Genomic DNA, 23,494 nt, shown 5'->3' with positions numbered 1-23,494 from the left:
TTTTTTTTTTCTTTTTGATCTATTTCTTCTTTCACAACCATGACTAATATGGAAAGATGTTTTACATGATAGCACATGTATAACATAACAAACTGCCTACCATTTTCAGAAGAGGGGAGGAAGGGAGAAAATTTTTGAACTTAAAATCTTGTAAAAATGAATGCTAAAAATTGTCTTGACGTAGTTGGGGGGGATGAAATACTATTATATAATCTTACAAAAAAATGGAAATCTTTGAAGATTTGTTTTGTTTGTTTCAGTCTGGTAAAACTCCTGCTCTTTCGAACTCGTTTATTAAAGCTAGCAACGAGATGGTCTCACTATTTGCCACTGAAACTCTGCATTGGCACAAACCACACAATCAGCCAGGAGTCTTCCCGGACTTTTATTTGGCATTTTTTCCTTTGACTTTTATTCTTTCACTGTCAGCACTTTCTCTTGCTACAATCCAATTTTTTTAAAGAGGATTTATGGACAGCAAGTGCCAATGCCCCCATGAGCTCCCCAGTGGCCCTGGCCACCCTTACCTCATCATATTCTGTTGTTCTCTCCGTCCTGACACAAAGACCAGTGCAGGAAGCTCAACTTGGGATTTAGTATTGGGCCATTCGAGGTCCCAGAGGGCTTCACTGGGTCCTTGTTTCTCCCCATCATGGCAATAACAGTGAATTAAGTAAGATATAACTGTTAATGGGGTAGCTATGTTTTAATTTTTAAAAAAACATTTCTAATATCGAATAGCCAAGGAAAAGAGGAGGTATATAATCAGCGGTATCAATATAGGCCAAGTAACTAAAAAATAAAAAGGCAGAATGGTGTAGTGAAGAAAGCTTTGTTTTAGGAGTCAGAATGACCTAGGTTCGAATTCTGACTCTATGACTTATTGCCTATGTGGTCTTGGGAGCAGCTAGGTGTCACAGTGGATAAAGCACTAAGCCTGGAATCAGGAAGACCTGGGTTCAAATCCAACCTCGGATGCCTATTAGCTCGGTGACCCTGGGCAAGTCACTTAACTCTATTTGTCTCAGTTTTCTCATGTGTAAAATGAGCTGGAGAAAAAAAAAGGGAAACTACTTCAGTGGCTTTTCCAAAACCCCAAATGGGATCATGAAGAGTCAGACAAAACTGAAAAACAAATGTGGTCTTGGGCAAGGGACTTTTTTTCTGGATCATGATTTCCTCAAATGTTAAATGAGAGAGTTGGACTAGTTGACCTTGGAGGTCTCTTCCAGCTCAAAATTTGTGATCCTCAATGCCATAAAACATGCATGAATCTTTCTCCTTCCTATTTATACAATCTCAGGCATGAAAGGGACTTTAGGGGTCATCGAATCCAATTGGTGCCTGACTAGGAAATATTCCATAGCATAGACAGCACAAAACATTGGAATAAGTTCAATGGATCATAGATTTAGACCTGGGAGAGAATCCTTGATGCATCAAGGCCAATCCTTACATTTCATAGATGAAAAACTGAGGCACAGAAAGGTTAAGTGACTTGCCCAGAGTCATATAGCTAGTAAATGTTTGAAATGTGGATTTGAACCCTTGGAGTCCCACAAAGTACTGGACTTTGATTCATCAGATCAGAGATTGCGAGTTGGAAGGAACCTTAAATACCATGAACTCCACATCCCCTTTCATTGTACAGATGTGCAAACTGAGGCAAATTGACTTGCCCCGGGTAAGACAACTAATAAGTGTTTGAGGCAAGATTTAAACTTAGGTCTTCTTGACTTCAGATTCAGTGAGTTGATTGCCCAACATCACAGTGAGACAAACATGCAGGTTCTATTTCTTGTTTTTTCTGTTGAGTCATTTCAGTCTTGTCCTACTCTTTATGACTGCATTAGGAGTTTTCTTTGCAAAGATACTCGAGTGGTTTGCCATTTTTCCCTCAAGCTCATTTTACAAATGAGGAAACTGAGGAAAACTGAGTTAGGTGACTTGCCTGGGGTCATACAGCTAATAAGTGTCTGAGGCCAGATTTGAACTCAGGTCTTCCTGACTCCAGGCCAGGTGCTCTATCTGCTGTACCCCCTAACAACTGCAGGCTCTATCCCTCTTCTCCTTCAAATGGGGAACAAAACAAGAAACCAGATTTTCTTACCAGCTCCAAAATAGAAAGTGCTGGCAGTTTGAGGAAAACAGTTCATTACCTGCAAGAGTCAACTTCCCCTCATGAAGGAGGTGTCTGTTGGCTGGTGACAAGACACTTTCTGCCATGTGTTCCTTAAAAATGTGTTTCAGGCACTTCAAAAACAAGAGAGAGACTCATATAAAGCCCATAGAAGAGCAACATCCCAACCACATAAACTTAAGCTAGGGTAATACCAGGCCATGCACCTTGGGGTATTATTCTGTAAGGGCAAGGGGGAAGGGGAAAAGCATTTATTAAGTGTCTACTATATACCAGACACTACTGTGCTAAATGCTTTACAAATGTCATCTGTCATTTGTTGGCTAGTGGTCTTATAAATCCAGAAAGAAATATATGTTCAATAAATTCTATACACTATCTGCCTTCCCCCTACAAGATAAACCTTAGATAAAAGTCATATCTGCAATACCCACCTACAGAACAGTAAGTAGGACAGGGCACCTGGGCTTTTATTCCAAGGTGCCATATTTACCGGGTGCTAGGAGCCCTAGAAGTCATTCGATGTGCTGGAGTGGGATCCTCCCCCATTCCACCCTCTGTGGCAAGTTCCCCTGTAGGGCATCATGCCAGCATGCCAAGAGGACATAGAATCATAGATCTAGAGATGAGAGGCTCTTCAGAAACCAGTTAGTCCAGGGATTCTTAACTTTTAGGGTGTGTCATGGAAATCCTTGACCATGGTCTGGTGAAGCCTGTGGAACCCTTCTCGTAATTGCGGTTTTTAATTCATAAAGCAAAATAAATAGAATTTAAAAAGAAACAAATTATTTTGAAATACGTTTATCAGAATATTAAAAAAATTAAAGTTTATAGACCCCCAGATTATGAACTCTCGATTTAATCTAACACTCTAAATTTTAGAGATGAGGAAATTGAAGCCCAGGGAGGTTAAAGACTTGCCCATTGTCACTCAGGTACAGAGCTAGGATTTGAATCCAGATGCTCTACCTCCGGAACCAATTATCTTTTCACCATACCACATTGCTTTGCAATCCCTATCTTCTTGTAATTATGTTATGTCCCATGCCTGCCAAGGAAGGCATCTTTCATATTAACATGCCTTAGACATGATTTGGGGTGCTTACTCTGGGTCTAGAAATTCCTGGGGACAATCCTGTCTCTTTCACTCCTCTGTAGTGAGGAGACTAATGGAGAATATCCCCCTAGAAAGACAAATGCACAGGAAAGGCTGTCAACCCCAATGGACATACCTCTGGTATGAAGAACCTTTTATCTCGATCCCAAAGAGGAGGCCACACTATGATCTCCTGGAGGTGCCGAAACTTTTGGAAATTGTCAAGCCACTTCACTTTTCCTTCAAGGTCACCTAAACAAGGAGAAAAATCATACCTTCTTATGCACACCTCACATCCAAGAGCATGACCGCATGTGGCTGCCTGGACTTCATGACCATTTCTGCCTAAACCACTCCCTGCTGGCCACCTGGCATCTTCAGCATCTTCAGCAACTTCAGCAACTTCAGCAACTTCAGAATATCAATTGCTCTTTATGTGCCAAAGGACAAAACTCAATGATCTAAACTTTGTCTTTTTTTGGGAACAGTAAGTCTTTACTAACACAAATCAGCAAACGGGAGATGAATGATGGATCATTACTCACGTAATGCTGATGTCAATCCACAGGAACTATCTGCTCTCCCTTGGGGGAAAACATTGCCCCAAATCAGAGAAATACAAATATTGGAGGTAATGAGGTAATTGCTATTTCTATGTTCGGGGTGGGGTGAATAACAGATCACAACCAATCCATTATTTTTTCCCTTGTGGGTTTGTAGTCATTTTTCAAGACTACATTTCTATTGCATTTAAAGATATGGGATGATGTAAACTCATTTGGAGAGATAGAGCACGGTCCATAAACCCATAAGACTAGTGGGAACTTTCAGAGATTGCTTCATCATCCTGATGAGATGAAACCATTTTTAATGGACAAGATTGCACTTGACATCGTATCAGATCGATAAGCAATCACCTTATATTAAGGGGCCTCTGGAGAAACGTCTGACATCTGCCTCAAATGCCTATTCCAATCCTCCACATAAGAATATTCTGGTAAAGTACCGTGTACAACATCTTGACAAATTTCTTCTTATTTCTTGGCTAGATGAAATCTATTTCAATCTTTTGGACCATTGGGAGGTAGAATGAAAGGAAAAACAAATCTCCAGGATTAGAAAAAAAAAAAGAATTGGCTAATGGTGATTTGCAGCACTCAAAAGAGAATTAACAACATCAACAAGAGTAACAGCAACTTTGTACAGTGGCTAATTGAGAATTTTGGAGAGCCGTATCCTGTTTGAACACACAGGATAAATCACTTGGAATGTCTTCATTTTCTTCAGAGTTTCCCCTTATGGAAAATAGAAATGAGGATGCAAGTTGTTATCATACTTGGTTCAATTCAATTTTTTGTTCAATTCAATTTTTAAAAAATTCAGTAAACATTTATTAATGGTCTACAATTCACAGAAGCCCATTCTATGCACTGGGCCAGCCACAGAATTTAGTTAAGACACGGTGCTTACAGACTAGAAGAGTACAAGACCCAACTAGCTAGAATATATATGCCCCAAATTCATTAGAGAGCTGTAAAACAATAGTGTTAATGTAAAATCTGAGGGGCAGGGGCAGCTAGGTGGCACAGTAGATAAAGCACCAGCCCTGGATTCAGGAGGACCTGAGTTCAAATCCGACCTCAGACACTTGACATTAGCTCTGTGACCCTGGGCAAATCACTTAACCCTCATTGCCCCGACCCCCCCCCCCCAAATCTGAGGGGCAGCATTGAGGATAGAGAGTCTGAAAGGCTGGGGCTCCAGACCCTCCTCTGATTCAAAATGACCACATGATCCTAACCTTGCAGTGTCCCCAGACTCTAAATTGTAGAGAAGGTATCAATCTCCATTAGTATAATTAACATTTATGTGGCATTTTAAAGTTCATGAAGCACCTTACATATATTATCTCATTTGATCTTGACAACAACCTTGGGATGCTTATAAGTGCTGTTAAAATCCCTGTTTTATAGGGGGCAGCTAGGTGGTGCAGTGGATAGCGCACCAGCCCTGGATTCAGGAGGACCTGAGTTCAAATCCAGCCATAGACACTTGACACTTACTAGCTGTGTGACTCTGGGCAAGTCACTTAACCCTCATTGCCCCGGAAAAAATTCCTGTTTTACAGATGAGAAGCTGAGGCACATATAGGTAAGGTGAGTTGCCCAGGGTCACACAGTGTCTGAGGCAGGGTTCAAACTCAAGTATTCCTAACTTCTTTTTTGGGGGGAGAGGGTGAAAATTCATGCCTTGTATACTATTTTTTTTTGTGGGTCAGTGAGGGTTAAGTGACTTACCCAATGTCACACAGCTACTAAGTGTCAAGTGTCTGAGGTCGGATTTGAACTCAAGTCCTCCTGAATCCAGAGCCAGTGTTTCTTCCTAACTCCTTTCAACCTACTATCCTCTATGGTATCCATCCTGGGCCATTGCCTGTCACCCTGACCTATGTCTTTCCACTGGACTTTGATGACTCTGGAGGAGAGAATGAGACTGATGACTTTGCACAGTCCTGCCTCCCTTAAATCCAATTCACTTGCAAGTCAAGACATCACCCTCCTGATGTCATTGGTCCTCTTCCAGAACAAAGGATGAACAACAACATGTTGCCCAGCTGCCTTTCAATTAACAGAGGAATTTCCTCACTGAGACCCTTCTATATCAACAAAAATACATCTGGTTAAAATAAAAGTAATATCTAAGGAGAAAGGAATCACTATCCATGTTTCCTAGTTCCCAGATGACCTCAGATCAGTGGAATTATCTCCAAGGAGAATGGCACTCAAGAGCCCTGTCTCGGTCGCCAAATCAAAACAGAGGGGCAGGGGTGTGGTAGGAACAATAACCTTAAGTTTTGACCTAGGCAAGCTGGGGCTTGTTTTTCTATAAAAAGGTTTTGAAACTCTTCTTGAGATTTAATTGGCTCAAGGGACTGAGGTTCCCACTGTTGATTGTAACTTCCTGGTTGTTATTGTTGTTAGAGTGGTTTCAGTCCTGTCTGACTGTTCGTGACCCCATTTCGGGGTTTTCTTGGCAGCAATACTGTAGTGGTTTGCCATTTCCTTCTCCAGCTCATTTTACAGATGAAGAAACTGAGGCAACCAGGGTTAAGTGACTTTCCCAGGGTCACACAGCTAGTAAGTGTCAGAGACCAGATTTGCACTCAGAAAGATGAGTCTTCTTGACTGGTGCTCTATCCACTAACTGCCCCTTATGCCACTTAGATGCCCCTAACTTCCTAGTTGTTTAAATATAAAAATAGCCAAGATACTCAAGGCTGGAGACATCTCCTCAAGCATCAGACTGCAGCCTGGCCCCACGACCAATAGAGGCATTAGGAGCTATGCTCACCTGAAACAACTGTCTCCTGAGTGACTAGATTTTCTCTGCTCTGAATTTCCTCCTTCTATGGCCAAGGAAACCTCCTTTTGTTAATTGATAGGAAGACTCCAAGAGTCTCATTTGATTTTATCTCTGCTTGGGGCATGAGACCAGCCTGCTTAGTCATGCCCTATATGCTAAGGACCATCTCCTAGATGAAGGGGCCTTTTATTGGGGCTTTCAGGATCAAGGAAGGACTCGTTCCATCTATACAATCACAGGCTATTAGAGCTGGAATTTTAGAGAGCATCTCATCCAACTTCCTGTTGTGAATAGATGAACACAGATGAGGCCCATAGCGGCGAAATGAAATTCTCAAAGATGCAGAGCCAATAAATGCCAGAGCCAGGACAGGAAATCCAGGTTTTCTCACTCCTGAGTCATAGCAGGATTGATTCAGAGCTGGAAGTCTTAGAGGCTTTCAAGTCTGATCCCCTCATTTTGTAGATAAAGAAACTGAGGTCAAGTGATTTGTCCAAGATCACAGAGGTAGCAAGGGTCAGAACCTAAGTTTGAATCCAGATCTTTCAGCTCCAAATTCAGCCCTCTCTCTGCTATATCACATTGTCTCTTAAGGGAACAGCATGAAGAAAGATAGACTCAATCGATAACCAATTCAAGCAACAGATATCTATTGAGTGAGTATTTGTACTGTGCTAGGAGCACTGAGGTAGACAACCAATCACTCAATGAACATTTATTAAGTACCTGCTATGTGCACACACTGTGTTAAGCCTTAGACATCATTACTCAATCAATCAATAGGCATTTATTAAGTACCTACTATGTGCCAAGCACTGTGATAAGCCTTAGGCACATCATTATTCAATCACTCAATATGCATTTATTAAGTACCTGCTATGTGCCAAGCACTGTAATAAGCCTTAGACACATCATTATTCTATCACTCGATATGCATTTATTAAGCACCTACTATGTGCCAGGCACTGTGCTTAGACTTAGTTAAGTCTCAGTTAAGATAGGGTCCCTGCCATGAGATGTGTTTATGGGGAAGTGAGAATAGTTGAGTTTGTCTGGAGTAGGGACGCAGAGAGGGGAGAATAGTCTGAGAAAGGGAGGGCAGCTCTAGCTTACAGAGGAATTTGGGTGTCTTGGATGGTTAGTTCACATCCTGAGATTTCAGTTATGGGTAAAGGAGGATTTGAAATTGTTTGCATGTCAGTGACCTATGTGAAATGATGAATCAGTTTATATCCTCAGGAAGAGCTGTTGATCGTTACTGGCTTTGCAAGGTTTTCACTTGGAAGTTATAAACAAAGTACCTCCAATCTGCTGGGAAGTGACACTATTCCTGCTTCCATTCACATCTGAAAATCTGAGCTGAGGATCAAACCATCTGGGTAATAATGCAGTGCCCGAGTTCTTATGGGGTTAGAGAGGATGTGACTCAGACTCATTGTTCTGAGCATCTTTGATTCATAAGGAGATCAAACTTTGGTCCAAGTTTCCTAGCTGCAAGGAATTCCCCTTCTTGAAATGACCTCATGTCACTGGCGTTCTCTTCATGGGAAGGTGAGCTCAAGAACCAGGATTGGGTTCTCTGCCTCGGAGGATAGCAGTCTAGTGTGATGGGAAATAGAGCTCTGGGCTTGGAATTGGGGAGATCTGGGTTCAAATTATGCCTCAAACACTTATTCCCTTTGCCTCCCTAAGCTTCTGTTATATCCTCTGGAAAATGGAGGGAATACTATCTGGAGTTTGTAGCGTAGTAGCTCTAAGCCCAAAAGAAACTGAGGCTTTTACATCCAACCTCTTGATTTTACACATGAAGAAACTGAGGCTCATTGAGGTCAAAGCCATAGACTTAAAATGGGGATGGGACCTCAAAAACCATCTAGTCCAAGCCATTTATTTTACGGAGGGGGAAACTGAGGCTCAGGGAGATGTGATGTGCTCAAGGTCACACAGATAGTAAATGGAAGAGTCAGAATTTGAATGCAGGTCTCTGCTCATTCTAAATATAGTGTTCCTTCCATGGTAATTCTATTCCTCTCACCCCTACAGGGGTCAAGCAACTTCCTGTTATCACTAGCCCCTGGTACTTACGAATCGCCTTCTCCACTTTTTCCTTGAGGGAGTAGATGGTAATTTTCTCCCGGGCATCGGCGCTTCTTTTCCAGATGTTCTTCAGTAGCAGTGGGTACCTTGTCAGCCGGTGCAGGGGGGTGACCAGCAGCTCAGGGAGGCGGAGTCTCTTGCATTGGGCATGCCTCTCACACCACTGCAGAACACAAAGGGAGGATGATCAGAACATCCTTGCCCTGCCTGGCCACACCTAGAAGGAGCTCTTTGGAGCCCCCATTGATGTGAGAGCAGTTAAATTATCTGCCTTGGGACATATCTTTAATAAGTGTCTAAGGTAGGGTTCAAATCCCAGTCAGGTCTTCTGTGACACTTCCCCAACTGGACACTCACTAGTTCATAGGTTGGGTCCTCAGACCTGTCAATAGGTATTAGCAGTGTTACCCATAATGCTCCTATCCCATTTTGTCTCTCCTCAGCTCCTCTAAAATCCTATTGATGGGGAATAGAGAAGCTACCTTTTGGGCTTCCTTCCCCCAAAAGAAACAGGAGACGTGGGGTCAGATGGATTCGATGGCTTCCGAGGGCCCTTCCTGCTCTCAGTCTGTGATCCCATGATCCTTGGAGACCCTACAACAGCTAGCTTTCAAGGAGATTTGGAAACCACTTCAGAGTCGGGGGCTTGTTCAATGAATCTCATCCCTGGCCAGGAAGGTTGAGTTTTGAGCAAATGCTGCCATCTCAGAACCAAACCAAGGGGAGAACTTTGTCAGCAGGATGATGTCATTTCTAATTTGGGAGACTCTAATGGCCTTGTTTAGAGCTGTCAAGTGCTTGAAATGCTGTGAATGCCAAGGAAGGAAGGGTCAGATTTCTTCCTTGAGGTCTCGCTCTTGTGTCCCCATGAATCCACAGAGGCTTTCTCAGCACATCAAGAAGCTCAACAAATAGCAGAAGACTTTCTCCCTCCCTCCCCTCAAGTCTCCAAGGTGATTTTTTTTTTTTTTTGGCAAAGGCTTTCTTGCAGCTACAGGGAAGGGTTTCTTTCTTTTCTTTTTTTTCTGGAAAGCCTTGGATCTGTCTGCCCTCCCTTCCCCACCTCCATCCCCACTCCTAGAACAAAACCCAACAAAAGGCCTCTGACCCAGCCCTGGCAAACCACTCTGCACACGTAGAGAAAATCATGAGGAAATAAAGCCAGAGAATGTCAAGTTTAAGGTTTTTTGTTGGTCAGTTGTTTCAGTTGTGTCTGCCTCTTTGTAACCACATTTGGGGTTTTCTTGGCAAAGATACTGGAGTGCTTTGCCATTTCCTTCTCCAGCTCATTTTACAGATGAGGAAATTGAGGCAAACAGGGTGAAGTGACTTGCCCAGGGTAACCAGCTAGTAAGTATCTGAGGCAAGATTTGAACTCAGGAAACGGAATCTCCTGAGTCCAGATCCAGCGCTCTGTGTACTATGGCGCTACCTAGCGGCCCCTAAAAGTTTCAAGGTCTACTATTCCACAAAGTCTAACCATTGTTAGTAGGAAACAGCCTTCCCCTAATGCTCTGGAAGCCATACCTGGAAAAGCAAACCGGAGAGGAAGTGGCAAGCCGAGAGGGGTGAGAGGCCCCTTCCCACACCCCCTATCTTGCCCTCAGTGTCTCTTGGTTTCTCCCCTGCCCAATGTCCTGTTCTTATGGAGAGTCCAATGCTTAGTTGCTCAGACTGCACTTGGAAGCGTTTGTCTCCTCAAACCCACCCTTTTGGAGACCTAGTCAGGCAACAAACACTTCTTTTTTTTTTTTTTTGCAGGCAACTGGGGTTAAGTGCCTTGCCCAGGGTCACACAGCTAGTAAGTGTCAAGTGTCTGAGGCCGGATTTGAACTCAGGTACCCCTGAATCCAGGGCCGGTGCTTAACCACTGCGCCATCTAGCTGCCCCCAACAAACACTTCTTAAGCCCTCCCTAGGGGCCAGGCACTATACTGAGTACCGGGATGTAAAGGAAGTCTGCGCATGGTCTCTGTCCTCAGGGAGTTTACCTTCTAACAGCACGCAAATAACTAGACACGTTCAAGGTGTAGACAGGGAAGATGCAAGGCAATCCAGGGCGGGACGGAGACCAGGAGAGGCCTCCTGCAGGAGGCGAGATCTGAGTCTCTTTGAAGGAGCCAAGGTCGAGGATCACCAAAGGCCCCTCAGAACCGGCTTCTCTCTGTTCAGCTCTGCCTTCACCACATATTCCATGTTCTCTATCCTCTGTCCCCATGTGTAGTTCTGGCCTCCTCTTCCACCTTCCTGCCCAGAATTCCCAGTGTGTCTCCAAGCTTATGTAGGGCATTCCAAAGGACCAAAACAAGACAGTCCCCCTCAGTCAGCATGCATTAATTAAGCTCCTTCTCTCTCTCTCTCTCTCTCTCTCTCTCTCTCTCTCTCTCTCTCTCTCTCTCTCTCTCTCTCTCTCTCTCTCTCTCTCTCTCTCTCTCTGAAGGGCAATGAGGGTTAAGTGACTTGCCCAGGGTCACACAGCTAGTAAGTGTCAAGTGTCTGAAGTCACATTTGGACTCAGGTCCTCCTGAATCCAGGGCCGGTGCTTTATCCACTGTGCCACCTAGCTTCCCCAAGCACCTACTCTAAACCAGGCTTCCTTCCCCCAAAAGAAACTAGGAGACAGAGGATGTGGGTTTGACATAGAGTTCTACTTACTGTCTTACTGGGGAGGGGGAGCAGTAGAGAAGAGGAAAGAGAAGAAGAGAAAGGGGGAGGGAGGTCCATAATTTAGGAGACATTTTAGATGATATTCTTCACATCCCCTCAGACATCATTTTTCCTTCCTTCCTGCCTTTTTGTTCCTTTTTTCCTCCTCCCTCCCTCCCTCCCTCCCTCCCTCCCTTCCTTCCTTCCCTCCCTCCTTCTTCCCTTGTTTCTTCCTTCCTTCCTTTGTTTCTTTTTTCCTCCTTCCTTCCTTTGTTTCCTCCTTCCTTTCCTCCTTCCCTCCCTCCCTCCTTCCCTCCTTCCTTCCTTCCTTCCTTCCTTCCTTCCTTCCTTCCTTCCTTCCTTCCTTCCTTCCTTCCTTCCTTCCTTCCTTCCTTCCTTCCTTCCTTCCTTCCTTCCTTCCTTCCTTCCTTCCTTCCTTCCTTCCTTCTCTCCTTCAATTCTCTTACAGTTTCTTGCTGTATTTGGCTTATTTTTCTGAACTCCTTTCTCTTCCCCTGTACTAAATACAGCTGTGATCAATCCCCATTTTCCATCAGCCTTAAAGAGTCTTAGAACAAGGGAGGAAAACACAGAAAGAAAAATCAAGGCTCACATCACCTTTAAATAGATGCCAAAGTCTTCTCTCTGTCTTAAGTTCTCGAGATAGAAGATGGCGGAGGTGTAATTAAGGCAGTAAATCTGGTGGCTCTGACAGAGGCTCCCTCGGAAATGCTGTGAAAACAAAAGGCAGAACCTAAGTGCCATGAACAGACAATCTGTGACAGTGGGAAGGCAGCCTCATGGAGTGGATAGAGAACTAGCCTCATAGTCAGGAAGACCTGGGTCCAAGTCCTGGCTGTGTGACCCTGGGTAAGTCATGTCACCTCTCAATGACTCATGCAACTTTCTACACTACAAGTTGTAGAACGGGCTGACCTGGCTCACTGGGAGTTTTCTATACCAATGAAACACAGGTCCAGGCCAAATAAAATTCTAAACATCCTGACCCTGTCCTTCCATTTGCTTAGTAAATGCTTATTTAAATGTTTGTTATGCTTAAGGCCCAACGAGGGAGTCAAGATGACTTCCTGGGCTGGGAGTTAGGAAGATGGTTCATATGTAGCCTTGGACACTAATTGGTCATGTGACCCAGGACAAGTCGCTTAAGCTCAGGCACCTCCAAAGGATGTATCTGGGGAGACAGCACACTGCCATGGAAAAGTTGCTATATTTGTTATATGTTGGTTCATTGCCCAGCCCTGCCACTCCCTGCCTGTGTGATTTGGGATAAGCTGCTTCATCTTTAGGGCCTTAGTTTCTTCATCTGTCTAATGGACTAAATAAATGACTGTCTCTCAATCCATGATCTCCTAGTCTACTATGCCACAATGGGTGGTGATCTGCCTTGATGGAGGGTGTTCTCACACCAGGAGTGTGAGATGGAATCACAAAATCTTTCCTGTACTCACAAATAGTCAAGGTACTAAGTGGGGATATGAAAGATAAGACATGGTTCCTGCCTTCCAGGACCTGAGGCTTTGAGCAAACCCATCTTCCATAAATCTAAGTGGGCACATGTGTGAATATGGTTTCCTTTCCGTGATGTGAAAGTACTACTGTGGGCAACTGCAGCTCACATTTCTGTAGGCATTTGAGGTTTTGAAGTCACGCACAAGAGTGGATAGAGTGTTGGGCCTGAGTTCAAATCTAGCCCCAGACACTTAAGAGCTGTGTGATTCTGGGCAAGTCACTTAAAGCTCTGTTTGCCTCAGTTTCCTCATCCATAAAATGGGGGTAATGAAAGCATCTACTTCTCAGGGCTGCTGTGAGAAGCAAACGAGATAATAATTGTAAAGCTCTTAGCACAGTACCTGGCAGATAGTAGGTACTATATATATATATATATATATATATATATATATATATATATATATATATATATACACACACACACATATCAGCTATTGTTTTATTATTATCACTAATCAATTCGATTAAATAACTAATATTTATTTACTTATTTAAATAATTAATTGATTGATTGATTAAACTCTCTGGGCCCCATTTTTCTCATCCATAAAATGATAAGGCATTATGAGATGATCTCTAATGTCCATAATGTTCTATAGGATCCCTTGTAATAGATGGCTTTGAGGTTGAGGCTAGTAAAAATCACCTAGTAATACAGGCAGATTTAATCAAGACCTGGACAAATTGATTTGACTTGAGCATTAGAGGAAAGGAAATGATGACAGTCAAATGACTGGACTGGTGAGAACAGGAAGCAAAGGGTGGTGAAAACCAACATGAGCAAGGTTTTAAGCCTGGTGTCATCCCTGGCACCTGATCAGAAGTCAGGGGGTGCTTAATATCTCCCCTCTGCCAGTTTCTCCTGTCTAATGTTTATTTACATGTCATTATTCGCTTGTTGTCTCCTAGGTTAGGTTGTAAGTTCCTTGAAGGCAAGGACCATATTTTTGTCTTTCTTGGTGTATACAGTGCCTAGCACATAGTAGTGCTTAACAAATGATTGTTGACTGACTGACAGACAAGAAGGGAATTATTCTGATTCCAGGATTTTGGTCTAAGAAAGGCAAAGTTATTGAGCAGTTCATAGGATCAAAGATTCAGAGTTCAAAGGGACTTTGGATGTCATTTGACATTAAGACTCTTTCATTTTGGGGGCAGCTAGGTGGCGCAGTGGATAGAGCGCCAGCCCTGGAGTCAGGAGGACCTGAGTTCAAATTTGGCCTCAGACACTTAACACTTACTAGCTGTGTGACCTTGGGCAAGTCACTTAACCCCAATTGCCTCAATTAAAAAAAAAAAGACTCTTCCATTTTATAGATAAGAAAACAGAGGCCCAGGGAGGTAAGTGTTTTGCCCATTGGGGCACAGATGGTGAGTGTCTGAAGCATTATTCGCATCCCCATCTATCTAACTCAATGAGGAGCACTCCATCTCCTCATACAGCTTTGCCACCTCTGCCCCCAAGGTTCTCACTTTACAAGATAACACACTTTTTGGGGGGGGGCGGGGCAATGAGGGTTAAGTGACTTGCCCAGGGTCACACAGCTAGTGAGTGTCAAGTGTTTGGGACCGGCTTTGAACTTAGGTCCTCCTGAATCCGGGGCCAGTGCTCTATCCCACTGCACCACCTAGCTGCCCTGATAACGCACTTCTAAGTAGCACAGCTGGGATTAGAACCCAGGTCCTCTGATTCTTAGTCCGACCAATCATTCAATTAATCAATAAGCATTTATTAAGTCTCAACTGTATACCAGGCATTGTGATAATCCAGGGTTTTTTCCACTATCCTGCCTCCAGTCTATCAGAGAATATATATATATATATATATTTTTAAAATCTTAAGTAAGAATTGTATTTAACACTTAGGGGTAGCCAGGTGGCTCAGTGAATAAAGAGTTGTACCCGGAGTCAGGAAAGTCTGATCCAAATCCCACCTCAGATATTTACTAGCTACATGGTCCTCGGCAAATCACTTAATCTCTCTACCTCAGTTTCCTCCCCTATAAAATAAGGATAATAACTAGTACCTACATCACAGAGTTGTGAGGATCAAATACCATAATATATGTGAAGTGCTTTGCAAACCTTAATTTGCTACATAAATGCTAGCTATTATTACAATGTGTGTGTGTGTGTGTGTGTGTGTGTGTGTGTGTGTGCGTGTGTATGATTCTTAGCTTTTGCTTAGGACAAATAGAAAGTGTCTTTAAAGGTAGATGTGTGGTTCCTTTGTCTTTTTCTTTTCCTCCTCTACACCAAACACAACAGCAGAACCACCAGGGACTTTGATGGATTTGAAGTTTTGTTTTTTTTTCCCTGGGAGAGGCTGACAGTTTTCTCCAAAGACCGAGTGAACCATGTAATTAGCAAGCTCCAAACTCTTGCCCTGAATATTGCTCAAAATTGAAATCATTTCACAAACTGGGAATTGTTTTTTTCTGGGCACTCAGATGTATGTGTTAATAAGGCACACCCCAAAGATGAGCACAGTGGGAAGGCAAACCTGTCTACAGATTTACACTTGATGGTTTTGATTGGGGAGAAGGGGGTGGGCATAGGCTGGTGGGGTGATTTTTTTTCCTACTCTGAAAAATCTAGGAATGTAAACAATTCTCAGGGAAGAGAGGTAGGGTCTCCATGGAGACTCCATTGCAGGAGGGTTGGGCATGTCAAAGCCCCTCTCTGATGTCTTACCTTGGAGAGCACAGAGATAAAATCCATGGAGGATGCAGAGCCGGATGAGTTTATGTAGTCCTTGATGGTGCTGAAAAAACAGCTCAGGAAGCCAAGGCTGACCTGAGGGTAGACAAAAGGAAAGACAATGACCTTGACCTTCTGGTGACCTGAACTTCAGGCTTGAAGAATATAAATTCAATGACTGGCAGTGACCCTTCTTGCTGGTCCCTTCCAAGAAGACTGTGGTAGTTTTCCACCTCGATGCATAAGGGACTGATAGAAATCAGTGCTCTTTGATCTTGTTTGTTTCTTTTTTTAATTTAAAAAAAATTTAAAAGTTTTTTTTAAGTGAAAGATCTATGTTAAGAAAGCTCATTCACTTAGGGATACAGTCTTTTGATGTATGTATGATGGCAATCTCTGGAATGTGTTTCTTGTTACTTAAATATGGGGAATATGGAATAAGCTCCAAAAAAAGGGGGTAATTAATACTTGCAGTCTTATGTAATGGATTCCATCTCATAAAATAGAATTACATTAGATCTGGACACCATGATTCCTCCCTGCTTCCCTAAATCTTTCCACTCCCAAGATGATGGGGGAAGGGGAGGGGCAAGCATCCCCTCTTCTCCCAAGTTGGCCAAAAGCAACCAGTGTTTCCTTAGCATCAGACCCCACGGTCAAATCCAAGACTCAATTATTTGATTGCTTGTCTTTATATAAACATTTATAATACTGCTCCCATAACAGGGTATGACCCAATTTGGGTTTTTTTTTTTTTTTGGCAAAGATAGTGGAGTGGTTTTGCCACTTACTTTTCCAGCTCATTTTACAGATGAGGAAACTGAGGCAAATTGGGTTAAGTGACTTATCTAAGGTCACACAGCTAGTAAGTGTCTGAGGTCGAATTTGAACTTAGGTCTTCCTGACTCCAGGTACAATTCTCTATTCATTGAGTCACCTAGCTGTCCCTCTTAGGCACGTGGCTAAATTGATAGAATTCTGGGCCTGGAGTCAGGATGCTTACAAACTGTGTGACCCTGGGCAAGTTATTGAATGTCTTTTAGTATCACTTTGTAAAATGAGGAGGTTAGACTCTTGGTCTCCTTCTAGCTTTAACTCTTTGATCCTATGTAGTGAGCCACTTCAACTGGCTCACAAGAGCTGACTTTTTAAATGTTTGGTGTGAGCATTTATACTTCAGAAACTGGCTAGTGCTACAAATCAGGGCTTGATTTACTGTTTCGTTGATTGTCTGGACTTAAGGAAGTGATGGAGAAAATGATAATAATGCTTTTGTGTGTGTGTGTGTGTGGGGGCAATGAGGGTTAAGTGACTTGCCCAGGGTGACAGCTAGTAAGCATCAAGTGCCTGAGGATTCGAACTCACACCCTCCTGAATCCAGGGATGATACTTTATCCACTGCCTAGCTGCCTCCAATAATGCAGATTAAACTTAAATGTGTCTAGTGTACTTTTTTCCCTTTGGAGAGCTGGTTGTTAAACAGTTATCAGCATACTCCATGATGCCTCTTGGCACTCAGACCCCCTGCTTTCCTAGAAGAGATTGGGAATTGCTGGTTGTCCTTGTATGATGATGCAAACTGAAATACTGTTTGTATTTTATTGTTTTCTTGATAACTTTTGCTTTTCAAATGATTGATATTTTATCCCTCCCCTCTTCCCCGTCTCTATAACCTTGCTCTTGTAACAAAGAAAAAAGATTAAGCAAAATCAATCACATGTGACAGCCATATCCTGTAATCATACTGTTACACATTTTCAAGGAGAGAAGGGAGTTGTGAAATGTATCCACATTTAAGTGGCTAGAATTCCACCCACTGGAATGGATAAAAACTTGACATCTTAAAGTACTTTCCATGAGTTGTAACAAATGATCTTTGTGTCACAGGTTGCCTAGAGTTAGTTCTCCCTCCTCCCCCACTCCCATCATTTCCTCACCTGACTTAACTCTTCAAGGTTTGCAAAAAGTCTCCATAAATCCACATCCAAGAGGCATTCGTAGCTTTGCAGGTATTTGAGCGTATTCATAAAGACCTAAGAAAAACCCCAGAGAAATGCCCATTATTCCTGCTTTATACACCTTGAGAGACTTGCACTTCATCTTTCTTTGCATTGCCCTAGAAAATAATTTAGGAGTGCAATTTTCAGGGTTTCAGAAAGCTACTGAATTCAAATGGTCCCTTCAGTCTTATTTCAGTATCTTGGAATATATTCAGATCCTACTCTTTGATATGGAGATCTAGATGCTAATGGGCTGATGGATAGGCTTCTTAAGGAAAAAGAAATTGCTTAAAGGGAATGGATTGTGGGTCCCTAGCAGATATCACCTCAGATTTCTTCTTGTATCCATCACTAAGAGTAAAACCCAAAGGGAAGAACATAAATTGGCTTTCTCTTTATTCCCTCGCCAACAAACTTGGAAATATACTTTCTTCATCCCCTATGCTTAGAGCTAGAATGGATTTTAAAGGTTATATGTTCCAATCCCTTGATTTTATAGTTACAGAAACTGAGGTTCAGGAAGATACCATAACTGGCCCAGGGTCACGAACCCAGAGTGACAAAGTCAGGATTTGAACCCACATACTCTGACGCCAAATCCAGTCTTCTTTCCATTGTACCAGTGCTCAAGGGAATGAGGATCAGGGCAAAACCAAGTAACTGTTATATGCTTATCATTTCAAACCATCAAATATATCTTGCTGATTCATGTGTACCTTACTTCACCCAATTAATGCAATGCGGTATAATAGACTTGGATTTGAATTTAAATCTTACCTCTGACATTTACTAAATCTGGAATCATGGGCTATTTAACCTCAGTTTCCACATCTGTAAGTGGGGTTTACAATGCCTAGGTGTACCCATCTCAAAGGGTTATAAGGTTCAAACGAAATAATGTATATAAAACACTTTTGTTGTTGTTCAGCCATTTGTCAGTTGCATCTGAGTCTCTGTGACCCCGTTTGGGCTTTTTTTGGCAAAGATCCTGGAGTGTTTTGCCATTTCCTTCTCTGGATCATTTTAAAGATGAGGAAACTGAGGCAAACAAGGCTAAATGACTTGCCCAGAGTTACACAGCTAGTAAGTGCCTGAGGCCAAATTTGAACTCAGATCTTCCTGACTCCAGGCGGGGTGCTTTATCCACTGTATCACCCAGTTGACCTATGAAACAATTTACAAAATTTAAAGCACTATATAAACATTAGCTTTGGAATTATCAAGCAAACAACACTGGATTTGAAGGTAAAAGACTAGTTTTTAAATTTTTTTCCTACCATGTTCAATCTGTGTGGCCTTAAGCAAAGTATTTCGCTTCTGTGGTCCTCAATTTCCTTAGATGTTAAATGAGAAGTGTGAAGTGCCTGTCATCTGAGTTCCAACCTCTTTAATTTAGTGATAAGAACAAATTACCTCTCTTCTTTCACTCCAATGGGATACTATACCTTGAGGCAGAACTATATCAGGAAAGCAGTGAGAAGAGTCAAATCTTCTGAATTCACTGCTCACTGAACCACACTGTCCCTAAGTCCCAGTGTGCAGGCATAAATCTTGCCCTTTGTGTACTGGCAGGGATGAAAAAGAAAAAGATAAAGAAAGAAGGACGCCTTTCTTCTTTTTCCCCTCTCCCATCTCCTTTAGGCCTTGATTATAAATGAGCTAGTGGAGATTTCTATTAAACACTTCTCTGAATGAAAAGTATGAGAACTGTCATTGTTTCTTAATAAAGTACTTTGTAAAGTTTGAGTTTTTACTGTAAGGTGCAACAGAAAGAGTATTGGAGTTGGAGTTGGGCCCTGGGTTCAAATCCTACCCCTGCCACTTAGCTCCCTTTGTGACATTGGGCAAGCTACGTTTTTTCCCCTTGGATCTCCAGTTTCTTCATCTGTAAGATGAAGGGGTTGGATTAGATGCCTTCAAAAGTTCCTTCTTGCTCTAAATATGAGATCTTGAAATTATGGGTAAGGTTAAGGAAGTCATGAAAAGGCAAGGAGATGGTTTGATGTAATGGAAAGAACTTTGAAATTAGAGGCAGAGGACTTGAGTTTGAGGCTTAGTTAGTCCACTTAAGCCACATTTAGCCCTAGACAGATTTCCTAACCTTTCTGAGCCTCAGTTTCCTCATCTGTAAAATGAGGGATTTAAACTGGTGTCTTCTAAGGTCTTTTTCAGGTCTAATATTCTGCAGGAGTAAGTTAGAAGATGAGAAAGAACAAACTTTTTTTTTTTTCTCTCAGACTCCATCAACACCACCCTGAGGAAACATGGTACATTAGAAAGTGTTGGATATAGATTCAAAGGGCTTGGAGTCCAGTTGCAGGACTCTTTACTTACTACATGTTGAACCAGTTGAACTCAGTTTCCCCTTTCTGTAAAATGAGGGAATTAAGCTCAATGATCTCTAAAGTCCTTCCAGCCCTAAATCTATGATCCTATCATTGCTTTCCTCCTATTAGTTATTTCTGACATTTATCTAACACTGATTTTTTTTTACAAAATTTTCTAAATACTTGGTATTTCACTTGGTACCAATAGTAAGTCTGTGAAGTTGGTAGGTACTGTAGATATTGTGATCCCCATTTTAAAGATAAGCAAACTGAGGTTCAAAGTGGTACTTACTCTTTACAGCATGTGATATCCTATTTCCTTTCTCTATGCCTTTGCCCCGGTTGCTCCACCTGCAGGAATGCTTTTTCTTCTCATCTTTACCTCTTGGAATCTTTAGGGATAGACCTAAACCTATAATGTCATTGGGATAGGGAGCTCCCAGAAGAAGAGTTCCTTTTGCCAGTCCAGGTTGTCATCCTTTCTACAATTTACAGCCTCCAAGAGTTACTTTGAAGGCAATGAGAGGTTAAGTGAGTCAGCCAGGAATACACACAGCCAGTATGTATCAGAGGAAACCATATCTTCCTCATTTTGATTCCAGATTTCTTTCCTTCTTTCTTTCTTTCTTTCTTTCTTTCTTTCTTTCTTTCTTTCTTTCTTTCTTTCTTTCTTTCTTTCTTTCTTTCTTTCTTTCTTTCTTTCTTTCTTTCTTTCTTTCTTTCTTTCTTTCTTTCTTTCTTTCTTTCTGTTTGTGGGGCAATGAGGGTTAAGTGACTTGCTCAGGGTCACACAGCTAGTTACGTGTCAAGTGTCTGAGGCTGTATTTGAACTCAGGTCCTCCTGAATCCAAGGACAGTGCTTTATCCACTGCGCCACCTAGCTGCCCTCGATGCCAGATTTCTAATCTCTATGCCACGCCACTTCAAATCTCTCTTTACAAAGGATCATCTTGGACTTCCTCAGTTGATGGGGTGCTTTAAAGTTTTCAGAATGCTTTATGATTATCTTTTTTGATCCCCACAACAATCCTGGGAGATAGGTACCATTATTACCTCCATTTTGCAGATGAGGAAATTGAGGTAGACACAGAATAAGTGACTTGCTCAGGCTCACACAGCTAGTACGTGTCTGAGGTTGGATTTGAACTCAGGACTTCCTGCCCCGAGGTCTAGTGCTTCAACCACTGCGCCACCTAGCTACAGTTGTTAGAACTCTCTCCTCAAAAACACCCTATTGATTTTCTGTATTTTTCAGCACATGTTGTCTCCTCCCAAAAAATGGGAGTTTCTGGGGGTCAGGAAATGTTTAATTCCTATCACTTAGTGCAGTGCCATGCACACATGTAGGAACAATAAATCCTCTCCAAACTTAATGAAATTCCCTAACTTTCTGTAGTAGCAAAGCTGCCTCCCAAGGAGCTCAAGGAACGTGTTGAATTTGTTAATGAAGTAAAATAGAGCATTACCATCTTAAGAACTAGCAAGTGGTCTAAATAATAGGTGCATTCACTGGTGAAGAGTTCCCACACAGCTTCTTGTTGCTTTCTCAAGTCTGGTGGCTCACTAGGAAGTTTTTGATGTCTTTCCAGAAATTCTTCCCAGGTCTTATCCTACACAGGGGGAGAAAACAACAACAACAACAAAGTCTTTCATTTCACCTGCTTGTCCTGATTTGCTATTATTTTTGGGGTGGTGATAGTAGTAGTACAGGGGATTTGCAAGAATACATTGACACAAGAGAAGAATCATTAGCTCTGGAGCTAGAGATTGTGAGTTCAAACCCTGCCTCTTATACTTATCCCTGTGTGACCTTGGGTAAGTCAATCTCTCTGAGCCTCAGTTTCCTCATCCAGAAAATGAGTTGGATTGGATGGTCTCCGAGGTCCCTTTCAACTCTAGAGCTATGGTCTATGATAGACTTTTTCTTACCGATGGCCATTGTCAATTTATTCCCTATAACACAAAGGACATGCTGTTTAGTTCTGTTTGGTTACTTCAATTAAGCCCTACTCTTCATGACCCCATTTGGGGTTTTCTTGCTAAAGACAATGGAGTGGTTTGCCATTTCCTTCTCCAGCTCATTACACACATGAGGAAACTGAGGCAAACAGAGGTTAAGTAACTTGCTCAGGGTCACACGGCTAGTAAGTGTCTGAAGCCACATTTGAACTCAGGAAGATGAATCTTTCTGACTTTAGGCCCAGTGCTCTATCCACTTTGACAGCTCTTTAAGTCAAAAGCGATTTTTGTAAAATTCTTAGCACATTAGTAGGTATCTAATAAATGCTTGACCCCTCCCTCCCTTCTCCTCTACCTTTCATAGAATCAGAGCATTATATATATATATATATATATATATATATATATATATATATAATAGTGAGGCAATTGGAGTTAAGTGACTTGCCCAGGGTCACACAGCTAGTAAGTGTTAAGTGTCTGAGGCTAGATTTGAACTCAGGTACTCCTGACTCCAGGGCCAGTGTTCTATCCACTGTGCCACCTAGCTGCCCCTATAATATATTTTTACTGTGTTGAAAAGAGTAGTTCAGTTTGTAATGCTACTACTTACCATATCCGAGCTGCATTGTATATTTTGGTTTTGCATTGAACTTAGAAATTTTGTTCGTATAGGAAACTCCCTCTATCAAGGCAGATCAGAAACTTTCTCTTGGCTTAAAAGTCTTAGACAGGTGCCTGGGGGCATGGAGACATTAAGCTATTTATACTGGCTTTTAAAGTGAAAGTGAATTTAATTCTTTTATTCTGAGGTCTCTATCTGCCTTCTTCTCAGATGCCTCTTCATTGTGTGGTGTAGTACTGGGTTCCTGAAGTCTATGCAATCAGAGCTTAAATACTGCGGAATATATCTGATTAGAAGGGCTTCAGGTCTGAGTCTAATAATGGCTCCAGTATGTTAATCATCTGAAGATCAGGTTAGGTAAGGACAGAGACACTCATTGCCAAGATGACAGTAGGTTGGTGAATTTCTTTGGCCTCAGCACGGAGGAATTGAGCATGAATGTTTGTGTTCGTGGAGGGAACACTGATGAAATCCTGAATCCTGTATGTATTGAAGTATTAGATGGAGCTACTCTGGAGAAATTGAGGACATTTTATGCAATATTTCAGTGCTTCCATTAGTTGAAGAGATATCCATCATGAAAACTGGGCAATTCTAAGATAAGAACCAGTTCTTCCTAATCTTGGTGCCCCTCAGGATGCTAGCAAAAACCAACCACCACCTTCATATGACTTGAAATCTATTTAAGAAAGGAATGAATAGAATACAAAAAAGAGCCAATGAGATTCATACACTTGAGTTGATACCTTTAAACTGTGAAACTCATGTCCACTGTAGTCCGTGATCTTAATGGTGGAAAGGCAGTTTTCCAGGTCAGATGCTTCCTTTTCTTTGTCTTTGCGATGCTTAAAAACAAAATATTTGTAGGTCAGTCCCTTAAAGACATACACGATGATACACACACACACATACACACACACATTCATACATACATATACACACACAAATATATAGTTCCTTGAAATATCCGGCATCTCGGGGGCAGCTAGGTGGCGCAGTGGATAAAGCACTA

The 23,494-nt window shown here is 42.1% G+C and overlaps 1 protein-coding gene across 2 annotated transcripts in view; it reads right to left on the bottom strand.

The window, feature by feature from the left end:
- The window catches only part of PLEKHG7 (pleckstrin homology and RhoGEF domain containing G7), an 88,146-nt gene that overhangs the window by 19,846 nt on the left and 44,806 nt on the right, over positions 1-23,494 (bottom strand). For both annotated transcript variants that reach the window (XM_043965386.1, XM_043965387.1), the window contains 8 exons: positions 23,229-23,327; positions 21,365-21,508; positions 17,509-17,604; positions 15,566-15,667; positions 11,960-12,073; positions 8,685-8,859; positions 3,373-3,488; positions 2,160-2,253 (listed from right to left, as the gene is read on the bottom strand). In XM_043965386.1, coding sequence (XP_043821321.1) covers positions 2,160-2,253; positions 3,373-3,488; positions 8,685-8,859; positions 11,960-12,073; positions 15,566-15,667; positions 17,509-17,604; positions 21,365-21,508; positions 23,229-23,327 — 940 coding nt within the window. The remainder of the gene's footprint in view (positions 1-2,159; positions 2,254-3,372; positions 3,489-8,684; positions 8,860-11,959; positions 12,074-15,565; positions 15,668-17,508; positions 17,605-21,364; positions 21,509-23,228; positions 23,328-23,494) is intronic.

Source organism: Dromiciops gliroides, chromosome 5 (assembly GCF_019393635.1).
Source record: "Dromiciops gliroides isolate mDroGli1 chromosome 5, mDroGli1.pri, whole genome shotgun sequence".
In the NCBI taxonomy this organism is placed as follows: domain Eukaryota; kingdom Metazoa; phylum Chordata; class Mammalia; order Microbiotheria; family Microbiotheriidae; genus Dromiciops; species Dromiciops gliroides.
Note: the sequence above shows the minus strand (reverse complement) of the source record. Positions and strands in the feature narration are given on the sequence as shown.